This window comes from Zingiber officinale, chromosome 10B (assembly GCF_018446385.1).
Source record: "Zingiber officinale cultivar Zhangliang chromosome 10B, Zo_v1.1, whole genome shotgun sequence".
Taxonomy (NCBI): domain Eukaryota; kingdom Viridiplantae; phylum Streptophyta; class Magnoliopsida; order Zingiberales; family Zingiberaceae; genus Zingiber; species Zingiber officinale.
The window spans coordinates 96392220-96417680 of record NC_056005.1 but is presented as its reverse complement, the minus strand read 5'-3'; the positions used below and the strand labels follow the sequence as shown (position 1 = coordinate 96417680).

Below are 25461 nucleotides of genomic sequence, written 5' to 3'. Positions count from 1 at the left end.
GTAAAAATATATACAAAATTGACAATACAGACTGAGTTTAGAGTGGGACTGAACGTAGTGCATGTGTTTGGCCTCATCTATATTTTGTTGTTTTGTTCGAAAATAAATAATAATTGAAGTGTGTGATTTGCGTTTGGGATTTAACCCATGCTTGAAATAATCAAATGGTCCCTCCAAATCGATAGCTTCTGCTCATATCTCATTCAATAAGAGAGGACCAAGTGCAGGAGTGAAAGTTGAGTACTTTTCTATTCAGATAATAATTACATCAAAACTTAAGTCTTGTGCGCGCACGATGGATTATAATAACTTGTTTCAGTATAGAATAGATAATGATCCCATCCGAAAACTGAGTCAAATGGATAAATCGGTGACGATGACGAGAATATTGACGAAGAGAGGAATCAGGATCTTTGGGAGGGGATTGCCGATGATACCCACTATCTTACAGACACCACAGACCAAGCACCTGAAAACATTAGAGCGAAAATCAGGAAAAAGATCCCGACGCAGACTCTCAGATGCTTAAGTCAGAAGATGTTGGAAGTCTAAACCAAATTGCATGCTTTGAAGACTAAACCAAATTGTATTGTTGAAACTCAAAACCAAATTGATTTGGTCTTCATCAAATCAAGTTTGATTGAATTATCTAGTGCCTAATAAAGTTAGCATAATGAATTAAATTGTCAAGTCCAAGCATTTGATATAATAATGTATTTAATGTAGGAAGAACTAAATTGTTTATGGATTTCCTTTGTCATGGCTATATAAGCCAAATTGTATCATGAAAAATAGATAGAGAAAAAAAAGGTTACATTTATTTCTTAGCTATATTTCTCCTCTAAATTGTTACACTTCTCTTCTATTCTCAACTATCTTATCTTCTCCCCCCTCTTCTCCCCCCCCAATCAATTGGTATCAGAGCGAGTTGAAACTCAAGAAAAATGACATCTAGAAATGTTGCTACTCCATTTCCACATACTTTCAACGGAGAAGATTATGATTATTGGAGCAGCAGATTTGAAGTTTGGTTGAAAGCATTCGACTTATGGAATATAATCGATAAAGGGTTCATTGAGCCTGAAGATGAAGACACCTTGAGTGATGCTGAAAAGAAAGTTTTTGTGATTAATCAGAAGAAGGACACTCATGCTCTTAATCAGATCAATCTCGCAATAGACAAAAGGGTGTATGAGAAAATCCTCAAAGCAACAACATCAAAGCAAGCTTGGGAAATTCTACAAAAAGCTTATAAAGGTGATGAACAAGTGAAGAATATTCAACTTCAAATTTTGAGATAAGAATTTGAAAAATTAGAGATGAAAGACAATGATAGTATTGCCGAGTATTTTACAAAAGTCGGGTCTATAGTGAATCAAATGGCTTCTGATCCTGTCCGAACGTTGAGTCGACGGACGCTGGGCACGTGGCGCTCTCCGCTATCTCCAACCAGCTACACCAATCTCCCGCGAACCTGCAAGAAAGTTGGGCCGGGAAGGGGTTCCCAGCGACGACCCTCCGACGCTCAGGTCAGGCAAGAGGAAAATAATGAAGTGGCTCCCAAGATGAGAAATCGTGTGATCGCGTACCTCCGTCGAAGTCTAAGGGCTCTTATATAGAGCTGTGGGGGAGGCTTATGCACACCTACCGAGGCGTACACGTGTCCTTTACCATACCGTAGCATGAGTTTCACAGAGATGCATGTCTGACACCATACTGTTACAGTCCGAGCACGTCTATGATGGGACAGCAGAACCTTCTGCCGTGGGATTCTGCATATGCTTAGTCGTCGAACATGCCCATTGTCAGAAGATATTCCCCAATGTCCCCTTGTCCTTTTGTCTCTTCTCTCCCCGAGCCGAGTGTCCAACCGCTCGGAAGGCACCTCTCCGTCCGACCGGGAAGATTCCTGATCGCGTGCTCGGCTGAGACTGTTACTTTACAGTCTCGATACGTTACGCCTTGGCCGAGCGGACTGCCCGCTCGGCCTGGCGACCCTGTTCGCCATGAGCGTCGGAAACTCGACTCCCCATCGGGTTGTCTTTGATTCCGTCCGGACCCGATCGGTCGGTCGACCCACCCCTTTTCCGGTCGGCCGGGCCTCCTGCTGACCCCCTTTTGGCCTTTGACCTCCATGTGGCGTTGACTCCCCTCCAGAGGGGTCCCCCGACCTTACTGCCGGATCAGCTTTGAATGGTGAAGTTTTGGTCTTTTGGATGATCTCAGAATTGTACAAAAGGTACTTCGTTCTCTTCCTGAAAAATATTTTAGTTTTGTTAATATTATTGAGCAGACAAGAGATTTGAAGAGTACGACTTTGGAGGATCTACAAAGCATTCTGAAAGCCCACGAAGTGAAAATTAGTCTATTATTTCCCCAATTACAACAATCTGATCAAACTCTTAAATCCCAACTTTCAATTAGAGGTCGTAGTTCATCCTATCATGGTAGGGGCAAAAATTTCAGAGGGCGTGGTGATTCAAGCTCTCACGGAAGAGGAAGAAATATTCAACAATACCATCAAAATAATAGCAATGAAAACCAAAGTTTTAAGTTTGAAAGAGGAAGAGGAGATGGTGGATATCAAAGAGGTCGAGGGCATGGTTATATTGAATGTAGCTATTGTCAAAAACCAGGGCATAAAGCTATAGATTGCTGGCACAAACAAACATATGATAAAAAAAATGGTTACATCAAGTGTAGTCACTGTTGCAAGCCTGGACATAAAGCTACAGATTGTTGGTTTAAGCAAGAAGATGACAAGCAAACTGAAAGTGCTTTTATTCATCAAAGTAAGAATGAAGAAACTTTGGACACTTGAATTATGGAAGTTTAAAGTTGTTATCGACAAAAGAGATGGTTAGAGGGCTGCCAAAGATTGATCAAGTTGAAGAAGTTTGTGAAACATGTCAACTTGAAAAGCAACACAGAGATCCATTCCCACAACAAACAACTTGGAGAGCAAAAAGACCATTGAAGCTTGTTCATTATGATCTTTGAGGAAATATGCCAACAGAATCACTTGGTGGGAGTAAGTTTTTTATTACTTTCATTGATGACTTCACAAGGAAGGTATGGATTAAATTTCTCAAAGAAAAGTCACAAGCATTTCAAGCTTTTAAATATTTTAAAATTGAAGTTGAGAATTATACTGGGCTTCGTATCAAAACTTTAAGAACTGATCGTGGTGGCGAATATATTTCAAATGAAGCTGAGAAATATTTAGAGAACATGATATAAGACATGAGTTGACAGCTCATTTTACACCACAAAAAAATGATGTAAATGAAAGGAAAAATAGAACTATTGTTGAAAGTATGAGATGCATGCTCAAAAGAAAAAATTTACCAAATGAATTTTGGGCAGAATCTGATTTATGTTTTTTTACATTTTTCTTAAATTTTTAAAAAAGTTTTTTATTTTATTTTTTATATTTTTTTATTTTTTTTCTTTATATATATTTTTTTATCACATTTTTTTTCTTATTCAAGGATATTTTGAATAAAAAAAATTTGTTAACTCCGAAATCAACAAAAAACTCAATTTTCCTAAGTTTTCTGATTCCGAATTGTATGTCTTTTTTACTGACATGTCAGATATAGAATATTACTCAAAAATTATCGATTACTTAAATTAAATAAAATTTTCTTTGATAATCTTAAATAAATAATTAAAATTATCAAGAATAATTTCAAACCAACTACTCATAAAGTTATTCTTCAGCATCGTAAAAGCTGGTAAAATTCTCTCAATATGTACTACACTGCACTGTTCCTGAAAAAGCTGTAAATAAATGCTTTTTACAATAAATATAGCAGCATTACCTATATATTTATAATATTCTGGGGCAATGGATGTCCAATATCCCATCCCTGTTTAGTGTCAGATTCTGATTTTTTTTTCAAAAAAAAATTTACCGTTGGTTGTGGTTCAGTCCTCTAGCTATATATATATAAAATAATATAATCTGAAGCAGGTAAATCCAAAGAGGATTAAAAAAAAAAAAAAACAAAGGCTTAATATGTATCTGATATAATCAATCAAATCTGAGATGGCTCACAGCAGAGACAAGGCAGAAGGTTTTATCGCAAGGAATTTGGGAGTTCATATATATCAAACGAGCTAACTCATAAGAAAAAGCAGTAGATATTTATTTTTATAATTGATCCGGTGATAAAGACAGGAGATCTTTATTAACGGGAGGTCAATGACACGTAGATGTCAATGGTTAAGAGGGTCAACCCCAAGGTCGTGTTGAGCGGATAGAGGTCGTGCCGAGCGGAATAGTAAGCCGACCAAGCATCCGTCCGACCTGACATCCGGCCAAGGATCTCCCGGACCGGACGAGAGACAGTCCGACCAAGGGTCGAGTTTCCGATGCTCAAGGAGAAAGAGTTTATAGGCCGGACGGACAGGCCGCTCGGCCGGGCCACAGGACAATAAGGCACAATCCCATCCGAGCACATGAGCAGGGCTTCCCCCGCCCTGGCCGAGGTATGCGCATTCCCGAAAGTCATGAGCGCCGAGCGGTTGATCCGCTCGACCGAGAACAGGTAAGAGCGTAAGGAGACAAAAGGGACAACTGGTAACATTATCCTCGAGACGCCTACCGCCGATAAACAGCATGGCTGGCGGCCGGAGCAGACAGAGTATCGTACGGTGGAAGTTTCTACCGTCATATAAGGGATATGCTCGGACGATTGTGGAATGACGTCAGATATGCTTTTCTGACACAATCCTACCGAGATATGTTTGGGGAAGCGTGTACACATCGAGAAGCGTGCCCGCGTCCTCAGAGTCCTATATAAGGACCCCCAGATTTCGACGGAGTTATACAATTTTCATCACTCTAGCCACAGTAACGTTGCCTTGTTCTTCTTCTTCGCTGTCTGACTTGAATGTCGGAGGGTCGTCGTCGGAAAACCTCTCCTGGCTCGGCTTCTTTGCAGATCCGCCGGAGATCCGCATCACCAGTCAAAGATAACAGAGAACACCACGTCCCAGCATCTATCGACTCAACACTCAGACATGATCAATAATATTTTTCTTTTCCTCTCAATTTATTTATTTTATACATGTTTACTTCATGCTCATAAAACTGTATATTATACAGATGCACATGGATACTGCAGCTAGCTAGCTAGTTACGCGGCCATGACTCATGAGCTGGAGAGTGCAAATGATTGACGATAGGACAGCAACCCATAGGCGCCATGCATATTCTTAAGGATTTTGATCGAGAGAAACTTACTTTCGGAAGGCCAAAAAGAAAATATAAAACTCGTTGTATGATTGCAGTCGAAGCAAAAGCTGAGTGTTTGGCCACGTTGCAGTGGCTTGCTCTGTACTGAACCTGCTTCGACCACTGTGGACTAACAGTGATGGACACTGGGACAACTCCTCCAAGAGAGGTAGCTAGCTGCAGCATTCAGATGATGCAGATGCAGATGACAACTCAGGGAATCGGATTCAAATAATGGAAGGAAACGAACCGGTTTGGTTGCATGCATGGAGATAATTCACATCACTCACCTCACCTCACTGCACTGCACTGCACTGCATTACTTATGAGAAGCAACTTGGTAAATTAAGTTAGTTAGTCGTAAGAAACGCTGGGATTGGAGCTCGCTTAGCTTCATTGTGCTCTTTGAGAGAGACAAAAGTGGTCAGTCAGGATTCCTCGTTCATCATATATATATATATATTTTTCATATAAATTAAAAATAATAATAATATTGCGGATGACTTGACGGGAATCCCAAAATTTTTTAGTCAGAGTGACTTTTGTCAGCCGCAGTTGACAAATCCAAGAACACTAAGAAATATAACCGCAAATGGCGATTTAGGTCAAAGATACTGCGACTCGTAGCAGTGTATCGACAAGGGAACGTGCCGACGCAGGAAACAATTTTATTTATCATTTTGTTGTTTAATATTTATTTTGAACAATCATATATGTTATGTTTTTAAATACTATGGAAAATAGACACAATTCGATCTGTATAGGTAGATGGGCCCACTGATCCTCTTGAGGACCCCACTGACGCTGTTGAATTATGTCGGGACACTGACTACTGACGGTATAGAAAGGATCGAATTTACCTAGAAAGTATATATTATATTAATAAAAGGTATATATTATATTAATCTCTTTTATTAATATACTTTGAAGGGAGAATTTTAGTGCAACGATAAAATTATTATCATGTGATCAAAAATTTACGGATTCGAATTTTAGAAACAATCTCTTGCAAAAAATAAGGTAAAGCTACGTACAATGGATCCTTCTCCAGGACCCCGCATGACGGGAGTTCATCATCATATGTATATAAAATATGTCGTAGAACAATTTATGATGCAAACACGCGTCGCCGACATACATCGCAATTAGTTCGTATGCAAATGTCAATATAATATTTGACAACACATTAAGGTACGCGTCGCCAAAGGTTACAACATTTCGCGACGCAAGTATTGACGACACCTTCTTTTATTACGTCACCAAATGATGTCGCCAAAGGTGATGTCATTTCGCAACATTAATATTGGCGACACCTTTTATGTGTCGCCAAAAGGTTCTAACATGTTGCAACGCATTTCATGCATCGTGAAATGTATTTTTGCTACATTTTTTCTTTAATTATTTGTGACACATTCTATGCATTACAAAATATATTGTTCATTCAGTGGCAACTTTATAATGTGTCTAAAATGCATCACAAAAGTACAATTTACTACTAATTAGTCAAATATTTTTAAAACATGAAGACAACTAGTCAAATATTATCCAAAAGAACATAAGTAGCAAAATACGCATTACATAATGTTGCAAAACATAAAACTACATAGTCGATGATGGGGGTGGGGGAGGTGGTGGAGGAGATCGAATTAAAGAGCATGTCGGTGGAGCTTGAAATGAGAAGCCAAGAATGACTTGTTGAAGTTGGTGCAATAATGCTTCAAATCTTTGATGTTGCTCACATATTGTCAGATTCTGTTCATCGATTGTTTTTTGCATAGTTGCAAATTTTTCATAATCATCATGATATTTTGAACTGATGTTTGTGGCTCTAGAACCACCCACTACAGATAGTTTAGGTAATGGACCTAAACCCTTCACGTAATGAGACCGTGAGTCTAAGACTTGCGTCATGATATCGACATCCTTTGGCTAACACACATTATCAACAGTAGAGGTGAATACTTCACTTTCTGATTGAGTCAATCGAAAATCTATCATTTCAGCCTAAAAGAAAATATTAGTATGCAAAACAATGGATTAATGAATTTAATTTTTATGAATAAATATATCAATAATATGTAAACAATTATAAACAAATTAATCATCAAATATACAAATAAATAACCAAATGATATTTGAATTTACATTAATTCGATGGAGCAGAAGGAATTATGTGAAGTTCGTATTAACTATATATGCAGAGAACACAATCAAAATACAATTAGATCAAGTAGCAACTATTATGTATAGATATTCATTAAACAAAATTCTTAAAACAAAACATTAAGAAACATGCAAGTAATAGAAACATGCGAACACCTATTACATAATTAGGTACAGAAAGTCTTACCCAATTCTATGTTAACAACAGAATTTATAAATTGTTGGTCAAAAGTTAGAGGGTGGGGGCCACCATCAACCCCCCTGTGCTCTCATCTACTCAAGGGGCTATGAATGTTAACAATCAAATAGGTTCAGTCATTCTAATATAAGCGTGGTGTGTGGTGAAGGAATGCCTTATATATTCTTATTTCATCCCTTTTAAAGGATGCCTTGCATTGTCTCAAAGTGTAGTTAAAGATTATTATTATCCATCAACTTCTCTTTTTCTACAATACTATATATGTACATAGTTAAAGATATATGAACTGTTTGCTTGAATATGTAACTTTCAACAACAAAATTCTTCAAATAAAATTTGCTCAGTACTAACTGTGATGAGGAACAATTGTAGTGCTCTCTTTCTTTTCCTAGCTCTCTGCATTGGGTAAATAAGTCCAAAGTACTTTGAATGACAAACATCCAATTTATATGGCACACTGAGAAAAGCTTACATGTTTTCAATGCTCACCATTGATAAAATAGTAAAAGATATTTATATGTTTTTGTGCAACCCAATCATTCTTCCATTGTCCTCCTTTGTGAAAAAATTTCTCAAATGTGTCGATCACACTCGGAAGCTCTCTTGTCATAGGATCGACCTTAAAAAAATGAAACAATTTATTATCATATAAATTGTGATAAGAAATTTTACTTTCAAATAAAACTTCCAACTTTGTGATAATGTTGAACCAAAGTCTTCGATCCATGGGCGGCTTCAAGTGGTCTATTAAACCGATTATTAGTATTCTTTTTAGACATTTCCTATAAAAAAAATAATATTAGTGTAAGGAACAATAAAAAAATATTTATCAACTAATTTAATTATTACTAACCATTTATTTTTTTTGCCAAAATAATCACAAAGAAAATCTCAATCATCTTGGCTTACTCCCTTGTACGGCTTCCTCTTTGGTGCATCTTTATTGCCAAATCCCCCAAGTTGCTTCCAATGTCTCCTCATTTTATACCTTCCTTCTTGAATAGCTCTCATGGCAAACCGCTCTACCTCTGTCATCACCAAGTTTGTCTTTTCATATTCAAATTTGTTCTGCCAAAAAAAACTCATAAATAACATAAATTATTATATAATAAGAACATAATACATTAAAGAACATAATGTAATTTCCCAATCTTACATCAAGATCAAATATAAGTTGTTTTTTGACCAAAGAGACATCCTCCTAACCCGTAATATGAGGAGATATTGTGTCTTGAACTATTTGAGCTATCAAGTTATTAAACCATTTTTCATTTTCTCTAAGACTACCTCCAGTATGCTCTTCAAATTCAACCTTCAATTTATCTTTTTTTACCTTTAATGCCTTCTCAAGAACTCTACTACAAGATTGTTGTCTCTATGTCATTTGTCTACCTCTTCCATCACCTCCTGATCCACCCTCATTAGCGCCTGAACTACTACCATCCAAACTAGACATCCTGTAAAAAAAATCAAATTAATAACATGAATAAATGAATGAAATCATAAATCATGAATAAATGGACTATATATACAACATGAATAGAATAAACAAACATTACTTCATATAAATATATTTCTTACTTCTTCTAAAGTTGTGCCATTAGTTTCAATGTCAATACTATCATCATCGTCAATTTCAACAGTACCGTCATCTTCTTCATCATATTCTTCTAATGTGTCATCTTTAAAGTCGTTGTCATCAACTACAAAATCACCTATATTTTGCTGCAAATGATCGATATTGATAACCTCGGTTGGTTCGATATCATCACGATAGAAGTTGACATTCTCTAACTCTGGTAATTCTACCACTAATTGCAATGGTTGTGAATTAAGTTCTTGCACTACATGAGCATCAATACTTGTCTCCAACAATTTAAGATCACTCACGTTCAATGTCTTGGCACATATTTGTTGAATGAAATTACACAACTCAATAATAGTTTCACGAACCTCTTTGTTCAAGAATGACCTGATTCCTACCGGCAATAAACGCTGGAGCAAAACATGACAGTCATGAGACTTAAGTCCCAAAATTTTACTAGTGGCCTCATTGACATTTTTTTGCTAAGTTGGCGGTAAAATCATCCGGAAACTTCATTGATTTGATAAATTGACAAAATAATCTTCTCTCTTGAGAACTTAATGTATATGTTATTGGTGGCGTCTTCCATTTATTTCCATCTTTATAGAGATGCAACTCTTTCCTGATCCCCATGTCTTGAAGATCTAGTCTCGCATTTTCTGTGTCTTTTGATTTTCCTTCTATATTCAACAACGTACTGGGAACATTATCACTTACATTCTTCTCGATGTGCATTACATCTAAGTTATGCCGAAGTGGCAAGTGTTGCCAATATTCTAGCTGAAACAATATGCTCTTTTTCGACCAATTAAGCTCGATGGGAGAACGCTTGCGTTTTATACCTCCATATTGCTTATATTTTCCCGGAATACCAACATGCACATATTATAACTGAGCTAAGATTTCTTCAACAGTTATTTCACTAGGAGGAGATCTCCTTTCCATCTGATCATCAAATTGTTTGCTTCGCCTCATTGGATCATTTAGAGGAAGAAAACGTCTATGCCCAATATAGGCTATCTTACTCCTTATGCCTTTTGAAGGAGTTTCTTCATTAGAAGTTGGACATGCTTTATACCTTTTTGTACTCCATCCAAACATTAAAGCATATGCAGGGAAATCATTGATGGTCAACAAATCTGTTGCACGCATTAAGAAAGTATCACTAGTCACTGCATCTCGAGTATTCACACATTCCCACAATTTTTTTAACTCCTCTATAAGTGGCTGAAGGAATACATCCATGTCTTTTCCAAGAGATGTCGGTCCAGGTATTAATAAACACAATATCATGTTTTCAGACTTCATACACTTCCAAGGTGGCATGTTATATGGAACAACTATAACAGACCACATACTGTAAGCAGTGTTCATGCTACCAAATGAATTAAAACCGTCTGTTGCCAAACCAAGACACACATTTCTAGGATCCATGCCAAATACTAGAAATTTATCATCGAACATCTTCCAAGTAGAACCATCTGTTGGGTATCTTAAAATACCATTCTCTTTTGGTCGCTCAACATCATGTCATCTCATATCTTTTGCGGTATGCGAATTATACAAACGCTTTAATCTAGGAGTTAGGGGAAAGTATCGCATCACCTTTTTTGGTACTTTTTTTCCTTTTGTATTTTTGTCAACCCATATACTCGAGCCACATATAGGATAATTCTCAAACCCGACATTTTTTTTTCCAGAAAAGAGCACAATCGTGTTCACAAACATGGATTGACTCATACTCTAGTCCCAATTCATGGAGCTTTCTCTTTGTCTCATAGTGTGAGTTGGGTAATATTGCTTGAGGAAATGCTTGCTTCATTAACTTAAGTAACATATCAAAAGACTTGTTACTCCACTTGTTGAGTACTTTCACATGCATTGATTTTACCAAGAAATTAAGTGTCGAGAAATTTATACATCCCGGATATAGTTCTTTCTCAATTTCCTCCAACGTATCATCGAAATTCTCAGTTTGGAAACATTCTTGTTGAATAGGCTCACTAGATTCTCCAATCTCTACTGGTCCCATCAAATCAGCTAGAACATTTGTCATTTCATCTGGGGTATCAGTATCAGAATCAGATAAAACTTTATGCTCTATTGGTGGATGTTCATATTGCTCACCATGGTAATCCCACGCTTTGTATGACTGTTGTATGCCATATCATACTAGGTGTATCTCTACTAAGCTTGGTGGATGTAGCCGATGATTCAAACAATTATTACATGGACATCTTATTTTTCCCCTCTTCATTGGTGTTCTTGACATCACATGTACAAACATCCAAACACCATTTTTATATTCACCAGAGCTTTGATTCATTAAATTCATCCAACTTTTGTCAATCGTCATTTTGTGAAAACTAGAGCCAATTCAAAATATATAGAACAATTGAAAAATGTTAAGATGCAAGTAACATATAATCTGTACACAAGCAGAAGAGCATTTAACAAAAATTTCATTAGAAAAATTAATACGCGAGACTAAGCAAGGCGGGTAATTGTAGAGAACACCATAAATATTATCCAACTTAAAACATAAATTGCCAAGAGAAAAAAGAGAGTGACAATTTCAGTATGATGACATGACATAGATTTAGTTAACTAATTTTAAACTACTTTCTTAGTTGTTTCAGAAATACCTACTTAAGTATATCACTAATTTGTCAAACATGGATCAAATGATAAAGTATGACTTATGTTACACGAACAATCACACTGCACAAAATACATCATATTTCTATTTTTAAAATTAATTTAGTAGAAAAACCAATATGCGAGATTAAGCAAGGTTGGTAATTGTAGAAACTACCATACATATTAGCAAGGTTGGAAAACTAACGGTGGCAACGACTATGGCCAAGGAGGCGGTAGCAAGTCGCTGCAATTTGGTCGCATGTTGCCAAAGAGGTCATAGGTCGCTCGTCGCTAAAGAGGTCAATGGTCGCGCGCATCTACGGCCAAGGAGGCGACAGCAAGTCGTTACGATTTGGTCATGTGCCGCAAAAAAGGCCACTGGTTGTGCACGTCTATGGCTGATAATAAGGGTGTGCAACAATACAGTATAAGGATAAACCAAGGATTACCTGTTGAAAGAGAGCATGATATCCTTGGTGAGCAAGATGCATAGGAGAGAAGAAATCGGCAATGGCGAGAATGCACAAAAGAAGAAATCGACAATGGCAAGAATGCACGAAGAAATGCACAAACGAACAAGAGAATAGAGTTTTAATGTATTAAAATAAAATAAAGTAAGAATTATTTAATAAATTTCTTTTTGATTTTGTTTGATATTTATTTTGATTTATAATTTTGTTAGAAGGGAATACGAATGGTTAATTTAATAAAATAATTTAAAATATTAATTATTTAATAAATTTCTTTCTAATTTCTTTTGAGATGATATTTATTTTAATTTATATTTTGTTAAAAAAGAGAATCGGGTTCACATAGAGAATAGAATTTTAATTTATTAAAATAAAATAAAATAAGAATTATTTAATAAATCTCTTTCTAATTTTAATTTCGTATAAGATTTGTTCACATATTGAGAAAATTTTTAATTTTGGATTTTATTTTAGTAACGCTTAATGTCTCTACGTCGCCAAATGATCACAATTTGAAGTGGGAAAAATTCCTGCTACTATTAATGACATTGAGTACAGAATGCGTCGCCAAAATATCACATTTGGTGACGTGTTTTCTATGTTGTGTCGCCAAATAATCCAAGGAAAATTTGTGCTATCTTTTAGCGACGTGGAGTGATGTGCGTGTCGCCGAAGGCCTTCATTTGACGACGCGTATTGTTTAACGCATAGCTAAATGATACAAAATAAATGTGAAAAAATTCCCTCCTAATGTTCTATCTTTTAGCGGCGCGAAACACTACAAGTGTAGCCAAAATGTCACATTTTACAATGTTAACTGTGTTATGCGTCATTAAAAGTCAAAATTCTTATACTATATATAATAGCATACATCCATGTTAGTTTGTAATATCATTTAACTTTACCCCATTATATGTCTATGGTCTGTGTTCTTGTATGTACCTCCCTCCATATCCGTGGAGTTGGTACTAGGGAGCTGCCAAGGTAGCAGATCTATCTTTTTTTTGTAATATCATTTAACGATATATTTGTAGAATTTTTTTCTCCAAATAAAATTCACAATTAAGGAATGTTGGGTGATCCTGTCTAAGGTCTGCTGAGATAATGCGTTGGTAAAAATGTCACTATCTAGAAACTAGAGGTAACCTCTAACGAAAGTTCTTCGACGCTCAAGTCAGTTTCAATCCGAACAAGTAGATGAAGAATAGTAAGAATGTATTAGCGAAAGTGGGATTGCATATGTCAATGAGCGTACTTTCATCACGGGGAGGACTCTCTTTTTATATATCACTTTACATAACTTTCACGATCATAAGATGATAAAATATGTTAGAGTTTGTTAAACAATTTTATTATAATTAACCCAGGAATCTTTATCTTATCTACATGTATACTCTTTTTATCATTTATCACTTCTATTTTTGTTAAAGTTGTCAAAGAAATATATTATTATTATTGGCCTGCACACACTGATCCTTAAAGAAGTTTATGAGATGAGCCCCAATGACTCCCCAGGTGAACCCCACTGATCCTCTTGAGTCATGTTAAAATATTGTTGGGACATTACCTCTATAGAGAGGCTGTACACGTTATGTCTCCTTTATTAGCACACTTTACCTGTTTATTTTTTATATTTAAAATTTGTTTTTATATATATAAAATCAGCTTATTAATAGTGTTAATATTTGGATATAATATTTTTAATATTTTTTTCTCTAAATGAAACGTAAAATACTCACTGTAAACTTCCATAAAGTTAATTATTTTTTATAATATCATTTAAGTTGTATTAACACCATGGATGCTCTAAAATTGAATGATATGGACAATTAGTGCCTTTTACTATTCCTCCTTTTCCGTTTAATTAATTGATCCATCGAATAAATTATTTGCTTGCTCTGTTTCAAAAACGCTACTTTCTTTCCTCTTCTTCAAATTGGTTGGTCGAGTGGAGGAGTGAAAGGCAAAGCAAGGCGACTTTTTTACCCTTTGTGTCACTCTTTACTGGGAAAAGGAATGGAAGGCGGAGGAGGGCAGCGGCGAGCGGAAGCGGAGAGTTCCTCCTCTTCCGTTGCTTCTGCCAGATTCGATCCCTCGCAGAGCAGCTACGATTTGGGCGAAGAAGAGAGCAAGGTGGAGGAGAACGACGACGAAGTCGACGGAGACGAGGAAGCCGCCACCGCCGACGATGGGTTCGTTCCCTCGCCACTGATCCCCCTCAAGGATCAGCTTGAGAAAGACAAGGTTTGATTTTTTTTTTTTTAGCTTTCTAGGGCAATTTGAGATCCATTTTCTACAAAGGTGCGATTTTCCGTTTGATTCCTTTCGTGTGGCCATCGATCAAATCTATCGGGCATCAAACTCGTGTTGTTGGAAGCTCTACTTGGTTGCTTGAGTGTTAATCGCACTTTGTCTCTCTATAATGGGATTTCTCCTGGCATTTGGCATTGTCGGTAACCTATGGCTTGGCTTTACTATGCCTATGCTGTGGTCCATAACATTGGGGCTGTGACTGTTTTGTCATAACCCATCACCATTCTTGTTTTTACACTAAGTTTGATTGTTAATTATTTGGGGAATTAGCACTGAAAATTTCAACAAGCAAGCATTTTAAAACAATCAACCCATGCTACCGTAAAATTGTGTTGCCAAGAACTAGGAAAATTAGTGCCACGCATGTAATGTAATAGAGTTTGTCTATGTTGTGTTAACTAGATAGTGCGCCTTACTGTCTGAGAAACTTTTATCATCACAATTTGGCGTGTATGGAATGTGATCCTCTTTCTGTGTTTTTCCTGATGCAATATAAACTACTTAGTGGATAATAATATTGGTACATTTGGTTCTCCAAAAGTATTCTCCTAGCTAGTATGTTCTGCTGGAAGAGTTGCTGTACACAATGGTACAAGGATTTGTGTCAAAGGAGGAAACTATCTGTTCATATATGCAAGATTTCGTAGATTCATGGTGACCAATGTGTGTTGGAAAGTTCAGAACTAGGGGATCGGAGTGCTTCTTGTTTGATGATTGGAAAGAAAAAAAAATTGAGGCTTCTCTCCTCTCACATTGTTGCACTGCTAATTTGTAATGGAAGCCATGTGTCAAGGGGATTTCTTGGCTGGGCGTTCCTGCAAAGCTGAAATGATGAACTTGTTTAAATGGAGGAAGAAGGCTAGTGATATTTAGAGAGTTGTATGACTCCTAGTAACAACTAATATGTCTGCTTAGCCGCTAAACTCGTGTTATGTTTTTTCTTCCGCTAAACTCGTGTTATGTTTTTTCTTACATTTTTGCCTTTTCAATGTTCCTTTTTTCTGGAGATATACATAATGATTATTTAACCATTCATGCTGCATAGTTTGTCTCAAAGATTCAATGACCAAGTATACGCAGAATAGTTAGTGCTTTATGGCAACTCAATGGAACTTTGTGATGTTCTGACCACAGTTGATGTAATTGGGGGATCTTTAAGTTAAAACCAAAAGCATTGGACATGTAAACAAACGTATATTTGCATTTTGGGCTTTCTGTTATAAGTAGTAAGTTCTTTTTGACATGCTTCTTTTGCAGAGAGATATAAATGAATTAAAACATAGTTTTGCAGTCCTCCTGAGGTAACTACATTAGAGTAGGTATTGGAGATTTACTTGTCTCTCTATATCTTCTATTTTCTTTGTTTCCATGGAGCAAACATTGTCTCTTTATTTCTCTACCTACTATTTCTGATTATTTGAAGCTATGTTTAATTAGCCAATTTATTGCTATGGCTATGTAAAGAACAACAAACAAAGACCATCTGCCAATTCCTGTCTGCAGGAAGAATATCTTTGTTAGTTTATGTAAATGTTTTACCGGAAAAAAGTTATCCAAGATATCAACAAAATCACATTTTTATGTATCTTCCAGGAAGATGAGAGTCTGAGAAGATGGAAGGAAAAACTACTTGGCTGTGTGGATGGAAACTTAAATGGTTGTTTTTTTTTTGTATAAATATATATTTATATTGCTTACAATATTTTCCTTGTTTTATGGAATGTCATTACTCATACCCTTTTCCTACATCTTATATCTGCAGGACAAATCGAACCTGAAGTCATATTTCATTCAATAGGAGTCATATCTGAAGGATATTCTGATGCTGTTACCTCCTTACCAATCGCAGAAAACCAAAGCCGTGTACTTTTTACTCTAAAGGAGGGATCAAAATATTGCTTTAAGTTATTATTCAGTGTTAAGCATAATATTGTCTCTGGCCTGACTTACTCAAACATAGTATGGAAGAGAGGGCTTAAAGGTACATTCATCATATCTGAATCTCTTTTTTGTACATTTTACTGTAAAATATTGTCAAATTGTGTTGTAATCTAACCATATCATTCAGAGACGAAAGCCAATCTGGCTTCTCTGGTTGCCACATTAATATAATTTGCCAGGAGTAGATTAAAGTTCGTATCTGAAGTCACTAAACATTTCACATTAATTACTGTAACTGCTGATCCTTTTTCACTAATTACTTTTGCACTAAGCAGCTGATTTGTTCGGTGAAGTTTATACTGTCAGATTAGTTAGACAATGATATGATACATTAGCTCTTCCGAGTTTCTATAACATCAATAACTATTTGATTTGCTAGTGGATCAAAGCAAGGGAATGCTTGGTACGTTTGCTCCTCAACGTGATCCCTATGAGCATTTGCTTGAGGAAGAAACTACTCCATCTGGGGTGCTCGCTCGAGGAATCTACTCTGCGAAACTCAAGGTACAACTATCTCAACCGAATTCATACTTTACAAGTTTCTGATCCTTCATCACCCTATTCTTTGTTCCAGTTTGAGGATGATGATAATAGATGTCATTTGGAGCTCGACTATTCCTTTGAAATCAAGAAGCGTTGATAGTGTATTTATCTCGTACGATAAACATTACGAACTACAATGAACCATGTATGGAGATATCTGACTGCCAATTCATTCCAGGAGAAGATGTTTTAATAGCTGAAATCTGGATTGAGACTCTTTATGCTCGTCGTGTTATGCAGGATTTACTATACTGTAGTGCAGCAGATCACTGTGTCCTAACTTGGCTTGCAGTGTTTACTTGGGAATGAGTTTTCTGTGTCCTAACTTGGCTTGCGGCCTGCTCATCTGTTAGCCGCGATTTCATGACTTGCCCATGAGCTTGTTGGAATTTTTTCTCTCTTTCTTTCCGCTGGTTGAGCTTGAAAAAATTATTCTTTCTGCTCTTGAGGTATATGATACGGGTTATGTTAGATGGGTCGAGTAAGTGAAAGAGGAACGAGTCTAGAAAAATAGGAGGGGTATAATCATCGGTCGAGCAAAGACCAAATGATTGCCTTAATGTATGCTCGACCGGACAAAATCCACTTGAGCGTAAAAACATCTAGCCTTATATAATATTCTTAGTATATTACCGGCAGATTGAAGGCCGAGTAAGTGTTCCCGCGCTCATATAGGCTCGACCGGACAAAGTCCGCTTGAGCTTAAATGCATCCAGCCTTATATAATATTCTCAGTATATTATCGGTCGACCGAAGGTCGTGTAAGCGCTTTCGCGTTCATATAGGCTCGATCGGGCAAAGTTCATCCGAGCATAAAGACATTTAGTTTTATATAATATTCTTAGTATATTATCGGCCGATCAAAAGTCGAGTGAGCGCCTCCGCGCTCATACATGCTCGGTCGGGCAAAATCCGTCCGAGCGTAAAGGTATCTAACCTTATATAATATTCTCAGTATATTATCGGCCGATCGAAGGCCGAGTGAGCGCCCTGCGTTCCTACATGCTCGGTTGGTTAAAGTCCGTCCGAGCGTAAAAGACATCCATCCTTATATAATATTCTCAGTATATTATCGACCGATCGAAGGCTGAGTGAGCGGCCTCGCGCTTATACATGCTTGATTGGGCAAAGTCCGTCCGAGCATAAAGGCATCTAGTCTTATATAATATTCTCAGTATCGTACCGGCCGACCGTAGGCCGAGTGAACGTCCCTGCGCTCGTACATGCTTGATCGGGCAAAGTCCGTCCGAGCATAAAGACATCTAGCCTTATATAATATTCTTAGTATCGTATCGGTCGATCACATATCGAGAGAACACTCCCGCACTCGTACATGCTCGACCGGATAAAGTCCGCCCGAGTATAAAGGCAGCTAGCTTTATATAATATTCTCTTCATATAACTAGCCGATCATAGACCGAGAGAGCGCCTCCGCGATCGTACATGATCGATCAGGTAAAGTCCGTCTGAGCATAAATGCATCTAACCTTATATAATATTCTCAAAGAAATGCTTTTAGTCTACCAATGGTTGCTCTAGGCTTGATCGGTTCAGTTCATTTGAAAGAAATGTTTACACTTTTAGCTTCCCAAAGAAATGCTTGCTGTAGGCTTGTTCGATTCGATTCGTTTCAATTGGCTAACATCTTTAGTCTACCAATGGCTCATGCAATTCTTTGTTCTTGAATTTCTAAAATTTCTCTCAGATGAAAAGCAACCAAATTGTCTCTAAACCAATCTAAATTTTGTGATGACCAGTATCAACAAAAAAGTGTTGTTTGACTTTCAAGAAGTCAAAGAATGGAACAAGTCATGAACAACCTAAAGTATCAAGCATACACACTTTGTACAACCTTTGCATTGTCATTCTTGACCAAAGTAGTTATACAAATCCAAAGTGTACGTGTTTGAGTTTATCTTAATGTTTTTTTTCGAGGGGGCAAGTTGAATTTTTCCTTCAAAATGCTGATTTTATTCTTACTTGCTCGTATTTCGGTCAATGTCCTTGATCTTTCAAATTAACAACCCAAGAACCATAATAAAAATTGACCCCTCCACGTTCCCCAATATTATTTATTATTAAATTAAATTCTCCAACAAACAATTGATCAAGTTTTAACTAAACCACGCGGATTCGCGGATTGTGTGTCCGAAGGCCAAACCAAATATCATATTTGACCAACGGTCTTTTATTTTGACTTCCGAGTTGTCCTACGTGGCGTTGACCAATTATGTTTCCGGCTATATATAGCGTCCACGTCCATCTCTTCTCTTACCAAGTCGGTCTCTTCTCTTCTCTTCTCATGTCGATCGCCTTGGCCATGGCGGCAGCTCCTCCGCGCCACGTCTCGCAGGGCCGCAACGCCCTCCCCAACTCGCCCCTCAATCCAATCACCGCTCGTCACCACCACGCAACCGCAGTCCACGCTAGCATCGCCGCCACGGCTCCTCAGCCCGCTGCCACCCTATCCACGAACGCGCACCTCGCTAACTTGGAGCGCCTCCTCGAGAAGCAGAAGCAGGAAAATCCTCCGGCTGCCTCGGCGCCGGCGAAGATGCAGCCTGATGGCGTCAGCGACCCTCCTTCGTCGTACCGGACCAGCCGCCTGCTGCAGGCTCTCAACCTCACCTCCGCCCTCTTCCCTGCCGGCGGGTTCTCCAATAAGCACGCCGGAGCCGAGGAGGTGTCCCCCAGGAGCTTAACCCGCCTCCGCCGCCTGCTCTCCAATTCCAACCGCGCTTCCCCGCGCGGTAGTATCGCCGGCGGATGGCGCCGCTTCCACGGCGTCGGCGACTGGGAGGGCCTCCTCGACCCCCTCGACGACGACCTCCGCCGCGAGCTCGTACGCTACGGCGAGTTCGTGCAGGCCACCTACCACGCTTTCCACTCCACCAGCGCGCCGCCGGGTCGCCCCCGCCACGTCCTCCTCCCCGACCGCTCCTACCGCGTCACGCGCAACCTCTTCGCCACCGCCTCCATCGAGCTCCCCCCGTGGATCGACACGGTGGCGCCCTGGGTCATGGCCGCGCACCCCACCAGCTGGATCGGCTATGTTGCCGTCTGTGAGAACGAGCGCGAGATCCGCCGCATGGGCCGCCGAGACATCGTCATCGCCCTCCGCGGCACCTCCACCTGCCTCGAGTGGGCGGAAAACTTCCGCACCGAGCTCGTTCCTCTCGACGAGGCGGAGGCGGAAACAGAGCAACAGGGAGTCTCGGGCCTCTCGGCAAAGGAGGAGGCGGAAACAGAGGAACAGCGACTCTCGTCGGAAGTGGCGAAGGTGGAATGCGGATTCCGGAGTCTATACAAGACGCCGGGGTTGGGAGACAAACCGAGCCTATCGGCGGCGGTGGTCGAGGAGGTTAAGAAATTAAGGAAGGAGTATGCGGGGGAGGAGCTGAGCATCACAGTGGTGGGGCACAGCCTGGGGGCGGCTCTGGCGGTGCTGGTGGCTGAAGAGGTGGCGGCGCTTGTACCTCCGGAACGCGCCGCCACGGCGGTGTTCACCTTCGGGGGGCCGCGGGTGGGGAACCGAGCATTCGCGGAGCGGGTGGAGAAGCGGGGGGTGAAGGTGCTGAGGGTGGTGAACGCCCACGACTTGGTGCCGCGCGTACCGGCGGCTCCGCTGAGGACTCGGAACGAAGGGTACGCCCACGTGGGGCGGGAGCTGGTGGTGGACAGCCAAAGCTCCCCGTACCTACGCCCGGACGCCGACCTGTCGTGCTGCCACGACTTGGAGGCCTACCTCCACCTCGTCGACGGCTTCAGGGCGGCCGGTGGACCATTTCGGGAGAACGCCAAGCGGAGTCTTGCTCGCCTCCTCAGCCAGCAGGGCGCCAACATCAAGAAGCTGTACCTGAACAAGGCGCAGGAGCTCCGGCTGAAGCAAACCGCCGGAAGCTTCGGCCGATGCAACTCCGGCCAACTGGCAAGCCCTTCCTCCACTTTCTAGTCGTCATCGCCGGAGACAAAAGGAGCCATTTTTGAGTCTCGCATATTGCGCATACAAAATGATAATCTCAATTAGTCTCGTATAATGACTGATTTGATCTCACAGAAATTTTCTACAAATCACCAAGATAAATCAGACTGTAAATACTTGAGTGATAATCTGAATGTCCTACCACATTATCATAGCTTCAGAAATACATAACGCGCATAAGAAAGCAAACCCATTTGTTCATATATATTACAATTAGCAAAGATGCAACTTCTTCCCAAGAAGTGAGATATGGATGGCTTTAGAATTTCATAGCTCATTAAACGTTGCAAGAACAAGAATCTGAATTCAATGCAACGAAGGATTTTAAACTAGAGCAATCATGGAGCTCCGCAAAGGAAATAGAGAATTAAGTTCTTAAGGAACTAAAGTCACACCCTAGCAATTATTTTGAGCTAAATGTGTCTGTATATCATATGCTGATTTATTTTGGTTTATTTGAAGCCAAAACGTTTGATAAAAGAATCTTGGCTGGATTGTATTATACAAGATGTCGATCTCACCTAATCTAATAAGATAAGACTTAGTTGTTATTGTATTGTATTATACAAGATGATGGATGACAACGCAATCTTGATAAGCCTAGGAGAAAAGTGTCAATAGGAGATAACTGTGAGGTGAGGTGGAGAAAAGAATGAATTAAAAATCCATTACACTTTTTGACATTATCAATTTCTAATGTCCTCTAAACCCATAATTGATTTGAAGTAGCACTAAAATTTGTATGGGGGTCTCTATTGGTAGAATAGTGGGGGACAACCCTTGCTTTCAGGTATCTTTATGGCTAAACTTGAATGCATAGTGGAGGATTCAATCTCTTTCCCACTTTCTTGGTTGAGTGGAGGCTGTGCAACATATGTCATGTAAAGAACTGTCATTTTTCACAACATAGAAACAACTTTGTTCCAAGCTTTACTAATTTTACATTATAGAATTATTTTAAAAAAAGTTAAGCTAGGTGCATATCTTTTTTCCATGATATTGTGTCCTCAAAATATGATACAATGTGCTAACAGTTAAACTATTTCTATACCCTTTTGACATGATATTTTATTCACACAATTTGATACAATAGGGCAATAGTTTAACTAGTTCTATTAGTTTTTCACTAGTCATCAAAATGGGTGCCTTGACATCTATTACCTTGTACTTCATTGACAGTGTTATCTGAGAAGTTGACCTAGGTATTATGACATAAGTGCCTAGCACAGGAGTGGATCTAAGTGTTCAACAAAGTTACTTCTGAAAATTACTAAACATATCCAAGAGATATCAGCATCCTTTAGAAGTGCAAGTTTTCCAATGTCAGTGTCCTACATGCATAATAAGGATTTAGACTAAGAGTTCAGAACTTGGAAATAATGTATGCTCCTAATGTGAATGTTTCAACATAGATTTATCAAGATGGTAGCTTTGTAGTGGTGTGTAACTTTACACAAATGAATCCTGAAACCTCTAACACCATGTGTGTGCTGTGAAAATTCATTTTGCAACTAAAAAAACATGCTAAATTATTTCTCTCTATGTCCACTAGTTGAGGGCCATTGTCCATATTGTCCATGAAACCAATAGTGGAGAGATCAATTTTCCACTTTCTTGGCTGAGTGGAGGTTGTGCCATATATGCTAAGTCATATAAATCATCTATAGTGAAAGGTTAGCTAATTTAACATGTTTTACATGATTTTGAACTGAAGGGATACAACATGACATAGTTATGTTACATTACACGGCGCAACTTTCTAACAATAGTTGCCAGCCATGTAGCTAAACTCCAACAAGACATGGCAAGGTTTTTCAAGTCCTAAAATTGTTGGTTGCTATTCGGTAAATCTAATGGTTTCACTGTACAAAAATTTTGTACAAAGATCTGAACCTTTACCTACCTACCATGTGTTCTTTTAAATTAAACTTGGATCGCCTGCGGAACTTAACACGTTTGATTCAAAGTTTAATCTATTTATTCTTTTACGTTTAGACTCGGATCTCCTGCGGAACTTAACACGTTCGATCCAAATCACCCAGGTTATTAATTTCATTAAATATTAGTTTCCAAAATTGGCTCCTAGTACTGACGTGGCGAGGCACATGGCCTTCTTGGATATGGAAACAACCACCACCGACTAGACAAAGCCTTTTAAGGAAAGTTAATATTTAATTTCCTTAAATAACTTTAGGTCAACCGAAAAGAACAATCAAATCACAAGAAAAAGAAAAAAAATAAAAGAACACAACATCGAAAACAAATTCGAAATACTAGAATCGTATGCCTCTTGTATTTGGTATTATTTCCAAAAATAACTAGTATGATGCGGAAAGGAAAAATACTAGTTATACCTTTTAGAAAGACCTCTTGATCTTCTACCGTATTCCTCTTCTAACCTTGGACGTTGTGTGGGCAACGATCTTCCGAGATGAGAAACCACCAATACACCTTCTTCTCCTCCTTGCAAGGTTCGGCAAAGTCAATAGCTCCTCCAAGGATGAAGAGAAAACACCACCAAAGCTCCAAGGGATAAAGCTTTCTCCCCTTCTTCTCCAAGCTTGAATCCGGCCACCACTTGATCTCCTAGAGGAAGAGAAGGTTCGGCCACAATAAGGAGAAGAGAGAACTTGAAGGGGCTGGCCACACCAAGGAAGAAGAGAGGGAGAAGAATAATAAAAGTTGTGTGTCATGAAGGCACCCCAACCCCCTCTTTTATATTCCTTAGCTTTGGCAAATAAGGAAATTTAATTATAATAAAATTTCCTTAACTTTCTTTGACATGAATTAATTAATAAAAATTAAACAAAATTTCTTAAAACTCCATGTCTTGGCCGGCCACATTAACAAGGGCAAACAAAGCAATTTCAATCAACAATTAAAATTCCTTATTTGTCTTTGGAAATTTTAAAAAATAAAATTTCCCTTTAAAATCCCTTCATGGTTGATAAAAAGAAATTTCTATAATTTTAATTTTTCAACATGTGAATAATTTACAAAGAGAAAAAATAAAATATCTTTCCTATCTACAAATAAGGAAAGAGATCTAATCTCTTTTCTTAATCTTTTGTAGAAGAGATATTTTAATTTTAATTCTCTTCAATAAATTATATCTTCCACATAAGAAAATTTTAAATTTAAAATTCTTTTAAAAATAATGGGGGTCGGCCACCTAAGCTTGGGTTCAAGCTAGGGCCGGCCACCCATGAATCAAGGCTTGGCCGACCCTAGCTTGAACCACAAGCTAGCTTGGCCGGCCCCTACATCATGGGTACGAAAGTGGGTATAGTACTCTATAAATAAGAGGCTACGATAGGGACCGAGAAAAGGAATTGGTTTTGGTCTCCCGATAAAATTAAGCATCCCGTGTTCGCCCCGAACACACAACTGAATTTTATCAATAATAATTCATTTCACTAGAGAACTATTATTGAACTACCGCACCAATCCCAAATTACATTTTTGGGCTACTTCTTATTATGAATGTGTTAGTCTCCCTGTGTTTAAAATGTCGAATGTCCACTAATTAAGTGAGTTACTGACAACTCATTTAATTAATATCTTAATCCAAGAATAGTACCACTCAACCTTATCGTTATGTCGGACTAAGTCCACCTGCAGGGTTTAACATGACAATCTTTATGAGCTCATCTTGGGGACATTATCAACCTAGATTACTAGGACACAATTTCCTTCTATAATCAACAACACACACTATAAGTGATATCATTTCCCAACTTATCGGACTTATTGATTCATCGAACTAAATCTCATCCATTGATAAATTAAAGAAATAAATATCAAATATATGTGCTTGTTATTATATTAAGATTAAGAGCACACACTTCCATAATAACTGAGGTATTTGTTCCTTTATAAAGTCAGCATAAAAGAAACGACCTCAAATGGTCCTACTCAATACACTCTAAGTGTACTAGTGTAATTATATAGTCAAGATAAACTAATTCCTAATTACACTACAACCTTCCAATGGTTTGTTCCTTTCCATTTTGGTCGTGAGCTACTGTTTATAATTTATAAGGTACTGATAACATAATCTTCTGTATGTGACACCACATACTATGTTATCTACAATATAAATTAATTGAACAACTACAACTAAATGTAGACAATTTGACCAAATGTGATTCTTTATTCAAAATAAATGTTTACAAAAGCTTAGACTTTCAGTATACACTCTAACAAAAATTGGGTAGCTTGCCATCTCTCACTTTGCAATTCATACGAGGTGTTATGTGAGAAGATAATGATGCAGGAGGAGATTCAAATTGATTTTTTTAAAGTAGTTATTCGTTAATTTTTATTTTTTTAATTATATTTAATTTTATCATAAATCTTAGGAACCAAATCTTGTTAGTTAAT

At 38.3% G+C, this 25461-nt stretch overlaps 2 protein-coding genes across 2 annotated transcripts; both read left to right on the top strand.

Annotated features, from left to right (window-relative positions):
• The first annotated feature begins 14181 nt into the window (after positions 1 to 14181).
• Positions 14182 to 17500, top strand: LOC122030424 (rho GDP-dissociation inhibitor 1-like). The gene is made up of 5 exons (XM_042589625.1): positions 14182 to 14543; positions 16206 to 16269; positions 16375 to 16593; positions 16933 to 17057; positions 17128 to 17500. Exons 1-5 carry the CDS (start codon positions 14316 to 14318, stop codon positions 17191 to 17193), a joined length of 702 nt encoding a protein of 233 aa, XP_042445559.1. The 5' UTR covers positions 14182 to 14315; the 3' UTR covers positions 17194 to 17500.
• Positions 17501 to 19279: 1779 nt separating this feature from the next.
• Positions 19280 to 21267, top strand: LOC122030563 (phospholipase A1-Ibeta2, chloroplastic-like). Its single transcript, XM_042589772.1, has one exon. The coding sequence runs from the start codon at positions 19327 to 19329 to the stop codon at positions 21046 to 21048; it is 1722 nt and encodes a 573-aa protein (XP_042445706.1). The 5' UTR covers positions 19280 to 19326; the 3' UTR covers positions 21049 to 21267.
• Positions 21268 to 25461: the final 4194 nt, after the last annotated feature.